The sequence below is a fragment of the Diabrotica virgifera genome, chromosome 9, assembly GCF_917563875.1.
Source record: "Diabrotica virgifera virgifera chromosome 9, PGI_DIABVI_V3a".
Lineage (NCBI taxonomy): Eukaryota > Metazoa > Arthropoda > Insecta > Coleoptera > Chrysomelidae > Diabrotica > Diabrotica virgifera.
Genome location: NC_065451.1, coordinates 181,691,754 through 181,705,406, shown reverse-complemented (window position 1 = coordinate 181,705,406; position 13,653 = coordinate 181,691,754). Strand labels below are relative to the sequence as shown.

The 13,653-nt window shown below is 35.3% G+C and overlaps 1 protein-coding gene across 5 annotated transcripts in view; it reads left to right on the top strand.

Annotated features, from left to right (window-relative positions):
* Positions 1 to 13,653, top strand: part of LOC126891868 (dual specificity protein phosphatase CDC14A-like) — a 68,576-nt gene that overhangs the window by 40,304 nt on the left and 14,619 nt on the right. The window contains exon 1 of one of the 5 annotated variants that reach the window (XM_050661196.1): positions 11,139 to 12,862. The exons of 3 other annotated variants lie outside the window; for them this stretch is intronic. In XM_050661196.1, coding sequence (XP_050517153.1) covers positions 11,392 to 12,825 — 1,434 coding nt within the window. In that variant the 5' untranslated portion in view covers positions 11,139 to 11,391 and the 3' untranslated portion in view covers positions 12,826 to 12,862. Of the gene's footprint in view, positions 1 to 11,138; positions 12,863 to 13,653 lie in introns of those variants that run through there. One more of the 5 variants, XM_050661198.1, reaches the window with a different exon arrangement.

Genomic DNA, 13,653 nt, shown 5'->3' with positions numbered 1-13,653 from the left:
TTAAATTAGCCCAAAATATAATTTATTTTACTCAGGGCTGTAAATGTGTTTTGACCGCTCTATCTCGTTCATTCTCTCTAAGTGGCCTAGCCACCGCAGCCTGGTTTATTTTGATGCACCTACCAATACTAGGTTCACCTACCAATACAAGGCGGTACCGCTCAAAATTGTAGCGTCTATAACGCCTTTATAATGAAGATTTTACAGTTTAATACAGCCTAAACGTTCTTCATCGCTTTTTGTCATCGTCTACGTTTTTGGCGCTTAAGTGAGGACTGGTTTAATAAGAATTCTGTATATCAGTATTTTCGTTCATTTTGTGACTATGTTCGATGTTAAAAGTTTCTTTATTCCATAGTGGATATGCTCTATTTGCTACATATATTATGTTTGTTGATTTTTGAAGTTATTGTGTTACTTTGGTTGATTTGTAAGCCTAGATATAGATATATGAACTCTTACTCCTTCGAAAGTATATGTTCCAACTGTTGGATTTTTGGGTATTTCTACGTGCTTACTGTTTGTCACCTTCGTATACTTTTTACTAGTATTAACATGTAGCCTCATTCTTTTTACTGTTGATTCTAATGCCGTAACCGATTGGACCAGGTCTGCCTTTCTTCTTGCTATGATATCGATGTCATCCGGATGACCTAGTATTTATTTGTACACTCCTATTAATAATGGTTCCTCTTGTTGTTATTCCAGATTTTCTAATAACTTTCTCTAGGGCAATGTTGAATAAAAGGCCACGATAGGCTATCTCCCTCTCGAAGTCCTATTTGTGTCTGGAAAGTTCTTGATACTCCTTTCTGCACCTTACACTATATCGTCGGTGATACGGCAATACGTCCTATGTCAAAAATTTCGGTTATTTGGTTTATCTAACCAACAGTGTTATTATGACCTTGACTATGCTCCTGCAATACGTCCCATGTAAATATCCGATTACAAACTAGATTTTAAAGCTATTGCAAAACGTTATAAGTCGGCCGGGCGGCTTGACTGACTGCAATATGTTCTATGTGACAACGTATTTTGGTTAAAGATAGTGTTGAGAGTGTAGCTAGCGCTGATAAATATTGAAAGGTACCTGCGTATAATGTCAAATATGAATCGAGCTAGGAAATTGGTTAGTTTGGCTCTAGATTCTAACATCAGCAGGCAATCCTAGATGAGAACACCTGAGAACTGAAAACAAAATTCAGATCTTAAGATTTATCTGACGAAAGTGTATAGAGTGATCCCGAACCTAGCTGGCTCAGAATACTCCTGATGATATTAGCCTGCATTCCGCTCTATCGGATTATAGCTCTACTAAAGAAGAGTTGGATCCTGTTACTGGTGATTTATTTGTAGTTGCAACTAGCAATGGCCGTCAGAAAAAAACGTCTAAGGAGAGGGAAGGGTGATCCAACTAAGTGGAAACGTGCAAAAAATGCTTTATCTAGGCTTAAGAGTGAATCGTACTTGGGCTTTCAGAAAAACTGCGACGGAAATATAAACAAACCAGCATAAAACCAAAAGTAAGTAGAAGAAAAAAGGAAAAGGGGTAACAGAATTTCTCAATAGCTTGCCAAAAGTTGAATCACTGTACTGCAGAGTTTCGCAGAATATTTGAGTCCTGGAAATAAAAAAAGTGATCTATGCGTTAGTGATCTCGTGGGACGTCACTATGATCCAGCGGAACGTATAATAAAATAATATAAAACTGATTTTAGCATGGAATGTTCAGATGTGCCTAGAAGACCCATGCAATTGAACATCTTACCAAATAAAACACTCATATTTATATTCAAGCATAAATTGCTACCCATAGAAACATTAAAATTTGTTTATTTACAATAAATGAAATCATTAATATAGTCGGTTCGCTAAACTCAGACACAACTGGCCAGTGATTTTAGTAAGTAATTTTGCCAATTTGGTAAAATTGGCAAAAAAGTTATTACTAAATAGTTAATAATTACTAAATAGTTAGTAATTTTGCCAATTTTGTCAAAATTGGCCAAAAATAAAAAAATTTCCGACTAAAATCACTAGCCAGTTGTGTCTGAGTTTAGCTAACCGACTATACCAGGTAATCATCACCATAGGAAGAAAACAAGTTTCTCGATTAAAAAACATTCGTGAATGGACTAAAGATGTCAAATACAGGACAACTATTCCATATTGCAGAAGATCGAGAAGCCTTCGCGATGGTGATCGCCATTTTAGTATGGCACGTGAAGAAGATCACCATTTCTATAATAACCACATCGATGCCTAAATTCATCTACCTGTTTGCATAGTTTATGTTAATATTACCAACAGCTAAACTTAGTTTTTTATTTGCACATGTTTTGTAATAAGTAAAGATTAATTCTACTTACTTATTTCCCTTTCTCTTTTAATCTTTGGGTTTATTTTAACTTAGACCACATCATTTGCAATAGGTTCTATGTCAGAAGCCTTACCTATATGTGTAATATCTATTTATGGCAATACGTTCTATGTGGTCGTAACTCTTTCCACATTAATGCCTTAAAGATAGGTATTATTATTTTCAATATATCCCAAAAAACAAGATAATAATACCATAAAATAATATAACAGTTTTGAAGAATTTTCCAAATATCATGTTTTTAGCCTCTCCTGAAAATTTTTTATTTTTGACATAGGACATATTGCCGTATCACCGACGATATGGGATATTGAATTCCATCATGGCTTTGTACAGTGCGTTTCTGTCTTCTTCTTAACGTGCCCTATCACGTCCCCTTGACGTTGGCGATTAACATGGCGAAACTGTCTGTCTCGAGCTATTCTAAATAGGTGTTCTGCTTTCTTTATTCCTGTCCACTCCCGGATATTCTTCAACCAAGAGGCCTGCTTTCTACCAATTCCTCTGCGTCCTTCGATTTTACCCATCATAATAAGTTGCAGAATATTATACCGGTCTCCCCTTACTACGTGTCCAAAATAGGCCATCTTTCTATATTTGATGTTATCAAGCAGCTCCCGGGTAGCATTTGCTCTCTTAAGGACTGCCACATTTGTCTGCATAGCCGTCCATGGTATTTTCAGAATACATCTGTGCAGCCACATTTCAAAGGCCTCCAAACGGTTAATGGTGGATATTTTTAATGTCCATGCTTCGACACCATACAAGAGGACTGACCAAATGTAGCATTTAATCATGCGCTTTCGAAGTTGAAGTTGCAAGGTATCATTACAGAAGAATGACCTCATTTTTAAAAATGTCGTGCGGGCTATCTCGATTCTACATTTTATCTCTTTATCTGGATCTAGTTGTTCAGTAATATGGCAACCAAGATATTTAAAACTGGGTACTCTTTGAATTATATGACCATCAACATATAACCGTGAATCTTGATGGGCCAAACTCTCTTCCCACTCTGTCAATGGCATTTAAAAGGTGTTGTAATCCATTCATATCATCACTTAAAATAACTGTATCGTCTGCATATCTGATTGTATTTATCACAATTCCATTAACCTTCACACCCCATTCCAAATTATGCAGCGCTTCCTTAAATATTCTATCTGAATACAAATTGAACAACAGTGGGGACAGTATACAACCCTGTCTGACGCCTCTTTGTATTTTGCATATTTCTGTTGATTTTCCATTTATGCAAGCTGTCGCTGTTTGACGCCAGTATAATTTTTCTATGATTCGTACATCTTGACTAATAACTCCTTTATCCTTTAGTATTTTAATTAATTTGTGATGTTGTACTCGATCAAAGGCCTTCTCATAGTCAATAAATACAGCAAATACGTCTTTCCTTTGATCTCGGCATTTCTGCAATAACACATTTAGTGCAAAGAGTGCGTCCCGGGTTCCCAGTCCATTTCTGAAGCCAAATTGTGTTTCATCCTGGTCTTCTTCACATTTATCTCTGATTCTACTGTGGATGATACGTAGAAAGATTTTCAAGGTGTGGCTCATAAGGCTTATCATTCTATAGTCGCTACAGTTTTTCGGACGTTGTTTTTTTGGTAGGGTTATGAATTCGGACTTTAACCAATCTTCAGGGATATCACCAGTCGAATAAACATCATTGAAAAGTTTGACTAGTATTCCAATGTTTTCCTCATTTATGAGCTTTAACAGTTCTGTAGGTATGTTGTCGGGACCAACGGCTTTCTTGTTTTTTGCCAATTTTATAGCATGTTGTATTTCTGATTTTAGTATTTCTGGTCCTTCACCTTCATCTAAAGTGTCCAGTTCTTCGGGTCTATCATCATTATAACAGTTAATTTATATAATTATACCAGGTAGTTAGAATTTCGTGTTCGTCTATTATCATTTTTCCCGACGAATCGGTTATAGTATGTGGAGTTTTCTTATAATAAAGACCAGCTACTTCTCTAACTTTTTTAAACATATTAAACGTATCATGTTTTTCATTCACTTTTCTAATTCCTTGCATTTATCCTCCATCCATTTTTCTTTAGCTACCTTTATTTTTTGTCTAATTAGTTTCTGTTTTTCTTTGTATTCTGTTTTGTTATCTTTCAGTTTTCTTCTCTGCTCCATCAATTCCAGGATTTCATCAGTCATCCATTGTTGTTTTTTGTGCGTCTGCATCGTTGATGTATATTTTTCCATTACTTTCCAGGTAAGATCTTTAAACGTGTTCCATATTTCTGTATTGTTTTCATTTGTTGAATTCTTTAGCTGATTATTTAGGTCATTTTCTATTAGCGTTTTGTTGGATGCTGATATATGTAATTTTGGTGTTTTGGGGCTTTCTTCGACTTTTTTGAGCTTCACTTGGATGTCAGCTATTAGAGGGTTATGGTCTGAACCGATATCTGCACCAGGATATATCTTGATCTCTTGTCGTTTCTGTCTACACTGTCATAACAGGCTTATCTAAAATCCACAAACAAGTGATTACATTTCTTCTAATAAGCCGATTATTTTCTCCCAGCTCAAGTTGTTAATCACTTTCTCGATGTCCAGGAAGTGTGTCACCATCAACCTACCCGTGTATGCTTCTTTCTCCCTTAAGGCTTCAATGGCAAATCTGCCTTTTCTAAATCCATACTGGTGGCCCAACAGGTTCCTCTTTAAACACAATCTAATAAAAACAAGTAATTGGACGTCGTAAGTCATAGATTTTCACCCAAAGTGATCGAAAGTAGAACCGGAAGCCGATATTTGAACTCTTTGTGTAACTTTTGAGTCGATTGAAATACGATTTCACTAATTGTGAGTAATTTTTACTAAACTTTCAGTTATAACTGTCTAAATGGAAATGATTTCAAAACCGGGACTAAAGAGTCAAGCTCGACTTTTCAATACCTTTCGATTGATATGTCGTCTATAATATGGCACTTCCGGTTAGAACTTTCTATATATCGCTTGTAGATACTATTCCGGGGACTTTAAAACAGTATTTCTTGTTGCATTTCTAAAACCGGAAGTCCTAGGTCAAATTTCACACCTTTAGTACCATCCTTGGATTATATGCTTTTCTGCGACACCTCATTTGTCAATCTACCTGGTATAGTGACGGAGGAGTTATATTCGCGGACGGACGGACAGACGTACAGACGGTCATGAAACCGGAAGTATATATTTGTTCTCGTCTTACGAAGGCGCGTCGAATAATATATCACCTGTACTATTTCGGCGACTTTAAGACAGTATTTCCGGTTGAAACTCTAAAACCGGAGGTCCTATTCCAGGCCGTTTTCTCGCGCGATCCTTTCTCTACTCTTTTCTTTTTCTCTCTTCCGTATGTTGCTTATATTTACCCCTGTTGTCTCTCTCTTTCTATAATCTCTTTTCTTTTAATGATTTTTGTCAGCCTCTAGCACTTTTTTAAATTCCCCTTTCCCCTTGTCACTATGGCCATAAAATTTTTTGCTCCAAATATGCCTATTTTTGCATATAGCTCCGTTCTTTTGTCATTAAACGTTCTGCATTGGAACACACGGTGTATCTTTGCTGTCGCTTACTTCACAATCCATACAACTGTCATCTATTGCCTTGCCTATCCTCTCAAGGTATGCTCTAACATTATATACATTCCCTGTCTATTCTTTTCATTGCTATGAATGTGTCACGCATGTGTGCAATACATCAGCGATTATCTTGAAGTCAGTTTTCTGAGGCTCTACTGCTCTGAACTAGTTTTTCGAAGTGTTATAGCTTCGTAGACAGATTATTTATATTTTCGTCGTTATCAAATAACCTTTTTACTTGGCTTTGGCCTAGAAAATTTTCCCAGTAGGATTTTCTCGTTACCAGCAATCCTTTGTGCACTGATACTCATAACTATTACTTTGTTATACTTCATCAGGTGCTTCCTAAAGATACAACTATCTAAACGATCCGTGTCCCGTAAGGAATTGCGTGAAGAAGTAGTTTGTACTTTTATATTTGCACTTCACCCACTCCTCCACGACAGGGATTAGAGTCCTTGTCCATGCAGCCCTCCGCTCGCTTTCCTACTCTTCCTGCCACTTTGTAACGGTTTCTCTCCTTTCTTCTGTCTTCTCCTGGTTATTCTTGCCGTATGTTTTGGCTCTCCCTTTCACATGCAGGTGTATTGGTGGCACCCCAGCTATAACTTGTAGGGCTACCGTCGAGATAGTTCTGTAGGCGCATACGACCCTTAATAGGGCTTTTCTTTGGGCTTTCTCTAAGATGTTTTTGTACTTTTTTTTTATTACTTGATTCCACACCGGTGCCGCATATAGGATTGTGGAGTGTACCACTCCCATTAGGATCCTTCTTTTCCCGTATCTGGACCTCCTATATTAGGCATGATTATTGATTATTGGCAATGCTGTTGCTCTCTGTTCTGCCTTGTGTGCAGCATATTTGACATGTTCGCCAAATGTCTGCTTACTGTCCAGCATCATTCCGTCCTTGGATTATATATTTATTTTATTCGACACCTCATTTGTCATTCTACCTGTTATAATGACGGAGGAGTTGAGTTTACGGATGGACGGACAGACGGGCGTGGATAATTCAACGTTTTCACCATAGACTTATATATTACCATAGACAGAGTGTCATTCAGAGCGAAGTGACGACACCATCTTTTTTATTTGGATTAGTCCTGTTTCACTCTTAAGGCCGCGTCTCACCATCAAATAATTTGATCAAACAGTTTGAGCAAACTTGACGTACTTGAGGAAGTACGTCAAAGTGACGTCACAATTGCAGTTTTTTTGAAATTCTAAAAATCTGTGCTCTCACTATCAGTCTAGTTTGATCAAATTTTTTGTATTGAGTTGTCTAACTTGTTTGTACTTTATTTAAAATTAAAATTTTTCATTATTATCCACAATGAACACTCAGGATGTGACGTCACTAACTGTCACTTTCAGTTTGCTCAAACCAGTTTGATCAAATTATTTGATGGTGGGACGCGGTTTTTACGCATAGTGAAGCTGCGACAGTTGTCCTCCTTTCCGTGCATATTGATCAAACTGGTTTGAGCAAACTGAAAGTGACAGTTAGTGACGTCACATCCTGAGTGTTCATTGTGGATAATAATGAAAAATTTTAATTTTAAATAAAGTACAAACAAGTTAGACAACTCAATACAAAAAATTTGATCAAACTAGACTGATAGTGAGAGCACAGATTTTTAGAATTTCAAAAAAACTGCAATTGTGACGTCACTTTGACGTACTTCCGGAGTTTGCTCAAACTGTTTGATCAAATTATTTGATGGTGATGCCACCCGTGATGCCTTTAGTTTCTCGATACAATGTGCTAGAAAGAGATACCGCAAACCAGTCCATGAGATCTTGTCGTCAGGAAGCGCGGAAGGTAGGCTCACTCTATGTTAATATATACCTCTATGGTTTTCACATTTTTTCAAAATTGGGTGAAAACCAAAGAATACATATCTCTCACAAGAACCGACACGGACGGCGATTCTTTTGTTGTTAGCATGTACTTAATTTTAGTATCGAGTTGGCAAGTGTACACGCGAGTACACTGAGAAAAGTCTCGCACATTTCTGGCGTGTATCAATAAAATTTTAGTTGCACTGAGAGAAAGGTTGCATGCAGGGCCGGCTTTTGTTGACATTCTTAATATGGGGGAATTATTTTTGATTTACAAAAGGTTGCAAATACAACACAAAGTAATGGTGAGAATTATATTGATTAAAACCATGGATAAAATACCTTTTTTATCCTGATTTTAGCATTGAAAGACCAATAATAAAATATATTATAGTGGCGTGACATTCACTAATTATTCTTTTTGGCTTATATTGATACAACGATACAAAATATAATTTGTTGTTTTCACCAATTTTGAAAAAGTGTGAACAAGTTGGTGAGAATTTGAACGACTTGGTGTGACCTAATAGGCTGTCTGTCCGTCCGACCGCGAATATAACTCCTTCAGTCACTATACCAGGTAGAATGAAAAATGAGGTGTCAAATGAAAGCTTATAATCCATGGATGGTACTCAAGGTGAGACATTTGACCTAGACTGTCTGTTCGTCCGACCGGAAATGTAACTCCTCCGTCACTATACCAGGTAGAATCACAAATGAGGTGTCGAATGAAAGCTCATAATACATGGATATTACTAAAGGTGGGAAATTTGACCTAGGACTTCCGGTTTTAGAAATGCGACCGGAAGTACTGTTTTAAAGTCACCGCAATAGCACAAGTGATATATTATTCGACGCGCATTCGCAAGACGAGAACAAATATATACTTCTGGTTTCATGACTGTCTGTCCGTCCGACCACGAATACAACTCCTCAGTTACTAATACAGATAGAATGACAAATGAGGTGTCGAATGAAAGCTTATAACCCATGGATGGTATTAAAGATGAGAAATTTGACATCGGACTTCGGTTTTAGAGTTACAACCGTAGGTACTGCTTTAAAGTCACTCAAAATATGATATGAATGTAAAACAATATGCCAAAATTAGTAAAATCGTAGATCAATCGACGCAAAGTTACACGAAGAGTTCCAATATCGACTTCCAGTTCTACTTTCGATTACTTTGGGTGAAAACCTAGGACCAATTACTTGTTTGTCGAGGTATTTCCTAATTCATTATATTCGTTATTTCGTAAAATAATCGAAAAATAACAGCCGTTGTAACCGTCACGGAATCCAATTCTTTTTGGATGACAAATGTTCGTGATCAACAACAAGAAACTGTATGCTAAAATCGAATGTCAATATTTTCAATTTTTATTGTCTTGGAAACCAGCCAAAACATTCCGTACATTCCAGCCAGTACATTCTTTAAAGTCGAATATCGGAGTAAATAAATAAAAAACCAATAAGTATTGTACTATTTTATTTCTATAAATATAAAGATGTAATAACTGAAAATATATATATATATATATATATATATATATATATATATATATATATATATATATATATATATATATATATATATATATATATATATATATATATATATATATATATATATATATATATATATATATATATATGTTACACTTGAAGTTTCCGCGGGAGCTATATGTGCTTTCTGTTGTTTTCCGGGTTTGACTCCGCGTTGAATAATTTTGGTTTTGATAAAAACCATTATTTTGACGACGTTTCGGCAAGATCTCACTTGCCATTGTCAAGTCAGGTAGTTCCGCTTCTCGCTGCTGCTTGAAGTAAACTAAGCAGCAGCGAGAAGCTAAGTTTACTTCAAGCAGCAGCGAGAAGCGGAACTACCTGACTTGACAATGGCAAGTGAGATCTTGCCGAAACGTCGTCAAAATAATGGTTTTTATCAAAACCAAAATTATTCAACGCGGAGTCAAACCCGGAAAACAACAGAAAGCATATATATATATATATATATATATATATATATATATATATATATAGTATACAATAAAAACTAATAAGCAATCGAGAAAAGAGAAAAAGTAATTTTTTTAATTAATATATATATATGGAAACGTTTTGATCATTATGGTCAGAAGCTTATATTCCATATGAAAGCAGCCTTTAGCTTTTTTTGTTGGAACGCAAGTATAATCAAGAGAATGTAAACCTATTATGAAGAGTGTATTGTCAATTATCAAGCATTAACTTGAATGTTGAAACAATTTCAAGTGATATTGGATCAACCTTTTTGAATTAGCTAAATTATATAATGTTACTCCTGAAAATCCTGAATTTCAAGTAGTCAGTCATAAATTGTTTTATATATTTGACCTAAGTTATTGTTTTATACAAACTACAGAAACAATTTAATGAAACATAGTTTATTAAATTTAATTTAGGTTTGCTGATAAAAGTACTTTATGGAAGTTTTTGTGAGTATTGGATTCTCAACTTTTTAAACACAGCACGTGGCTTGTGGAATGAACACATATAAAATATGACTTTGTGCTATTCCTGCAGATGCATTTGGTACAGTAGAGGTCAAAGAAAGGTTAGAGAATTTGTATGATATTTTAGATTCAAATTCTTTGTGAAATCCCAATAAATACAAAATTAATTTTTTATACGATAGTTTAAGGCCCCGTCTCACCATCAAATAATTGACAGTTATTTGATCAAACTTGACAGTTAGTGACACAAAGTGACAGTTAGTATGTATAGTTTGTGTCACTAGTCAAGTTTGACTGTCAAGTTTGATCAAATAACTGTCAATTATTTGATGGTGAGACGGGGCCTTTATAGTTCATGAAAAAGCTTAAAATAATTAATTCACACAATCAAGATATCTCAAAAAGAATTAAATTGTATAAATGTTGGAAAATAACAATTAATAGTTGTAGGCTACATAAGAAAATATATATAGAAAATAAGTCTATACAAAATATTATGAGCTACAAACTGATACAAAAACAAAATACTAACGCCAAGCCAAGCCAAACAAACAACTGTGACAACCAGTGACAACAAACGCCGATCCTGTACAAGACAAATGTCACCAAAATTATTTGCTATTCATACAAATTGAGAAATGGCCGATCTGACACATGCGCATAAAAATTTAGTTCATAGATAATCCGTTTGTGTCGGTTCTTGGGAGATATGTATTCTTTGGTGAAAACAAACTAGAAAAATTAGGTGGCTGTATAGGTAATTATATTTCAGTCACATCATGTGACATATGAAATATGACTTAAGACATCTGAAGTCTGAAGTTTCGGTCTATTCCATTTTCCTATTTTGTTTTGATTATTCTAAATAGGCGGTTATCGGTTAATTTGGAATTATTATCTCTTTACCCAGTGAATTTACATTATTGTTGATATATATTTTAAATCCGATGGTTTATTATTGTTTTATCTTAGTAAAAATTTATCCGTGAAACAATGTAAATACCAAGTCAAAATAGTGTGTGATGTAAAAGTGTGTTCCCAATCCTAGTATCAAGAGTAGTATCCAAAAATGACGAATAATACAGACAGTACCTTATTAAACGCCTCAGAATTTATCAAAGACAGACTGTATTTTACTTGTGTGGAATGTACAGTGGATCTAAAACCTACACCTACACACCATTATTTCACACTGAATAACAGTATATATTATGACAGTTTCTATGAAGACTTTGGGCCCCTAAATCTTGCTAAGATATACCGCTTTTGTACGAAGCTGAAGAAGAAATTAACCAACACTGGACTTAAGAATAAAAAGATTATTCACTATGTCTATGATTGTACCAAAGATGCTAAGCAGAACAGGGTGAATTCAGCGTTGTTGATGGGTGCTTATTCCATAATATACCTTTCTTATACACCTGAACAAGCATTTGAAACTCTTATGAAAAATTCTTCAAAAGAATTCATTAAATTCAGGGATGCGTCTTTTGGAGAACCATATACGATCACTCTACTCGATTGTCTGAAGGGCATCAAGAAAGCATTAGACTACGGATTTTTTAATTTCGATGATTTTGATCACTTCAAGTATGAGTTTTACGAACAAGTTGAACATGGTGATTTCAATTGGATTGTTCCTGACAAGTTTATTGCTTTTTGTGGCCCTCAAGAGGTGCCTCTGAGCTGGGGAGACCACAAGCCAAAAAGATATTTTGACTATTTTAAGAACCACAATGTCTCGACTGTTATTAGATTAAACAAAAAGACATATGACTCAAAGATCTTTAAAAAAGCCGGTTTTGATCATAAAGATCTATATTTCGAAGATGGTGGTACACCGAGTGAGTCTATCTTGCAAAAATTTATCAGTATTTGTGAAGATGCTAAAGGAGCTATAGCGGTGCATTGTAAAGCAGGATTAGGTAGAACTGGATTGATGATTGCATGTTATATCATGAAGCATTATAAATTTACTGCAGAAGAGGCTATTGCCTGGATTAGAATTTGTCGCCCAGGATCGATTATAGGCCCCCAACAAAGTTGGCTACAGGAAAAGCAGAAACAAATGTGGGAAGCTGGTGAAAGTTATAGGAAGGACAATGGTATCGAAGCACCAATTAAACACAAAATGGGTATATACTCTTTAACTACAGGGAACGACCCATACCCAGTTAGTTATGAAAAACTATTGGAAAATCTAGCAGATACAGGAGATAATGGTCGTGATCCAGATGAAGCATTTACAGGGAGCTTCTTTACCATGAACCAAGGAGACCAACTTAACCGTATTAAATTAAAAAGAAGAAAAAGAGTTGCAGACATCCAACGCTGCAAGCACAAACTAAGGAACCGCCCTCGTAAAGCTACCTTTTCATCTTTCTATGAAGGACTTACAAATAATCGTAACATACCTAAAAAAAGGGTTTCGTCAGGAGAACAAGGAATCAAGAGAAAAGCTAAGGTATTAAGAAGGAGCTTGTCTGATCGTAATGATCAGTAATCACATTGGGATAACCAGAGTGTTGCAAACTTTTATGGTAAGATTATATCAAAGGCTGTATGAAGGATAATAATCATTGTGATATCATTTTAACAGGTTGATTTCTGAAAAAAATTTTAAATCAATCGGTACACGGTTCCCGGGAAGGGGGTTTATTGTGGGAGGTCTTGTCACTGGGAATTTTCCGGCGTCTACTTATTTCTTATTTATTTATTTATTTATTTAACGGAAAATCTCCTCTTTACAATATAAAGATATATAGAAATTTTTAACATTAACCTACTAACAAGTAAATATCGCCTAGTGAGAACAATAGTGGCGAAACTCGAAAATGAACGTTTTTGAGTTAAGTCCATCAATCGACATCTAAATATGCCCTCTTTTATGTGCAATATCGGCTAACAATTATTTAATTTCCTTATTACTAGAGGGCGCCTACAAGTCTTTATGGTATTGTGAATTTGTCAAATATTTTGATGCATTAACAATGAAAGCACACCAAACTTTATATCAATACTGGCGAATCTGTAATTACGCCATGCCTACATGTATTTGAAATATTAGATATTTTATTAAAGATAGTAGTAAAATGTGCAATAGTGGTGAATGAACACTTTTGTCTGTGTGGTCGTTTTTGCTTTTGTGTTTTTTTTATAAAACTTCTTACAGAGAAACTCAGTTTCAATCGTTGTTAGGTACTTAGAAATAGCAAATCAAGAAAGCGTCTTATCCACTTTGGATTAGTATTGTTTAATTCCACACTATTGAGAATCAATATTCATTTCTAAAAAGAAGTCTTACAAAATAAATCAATTCCTTCTACCCACA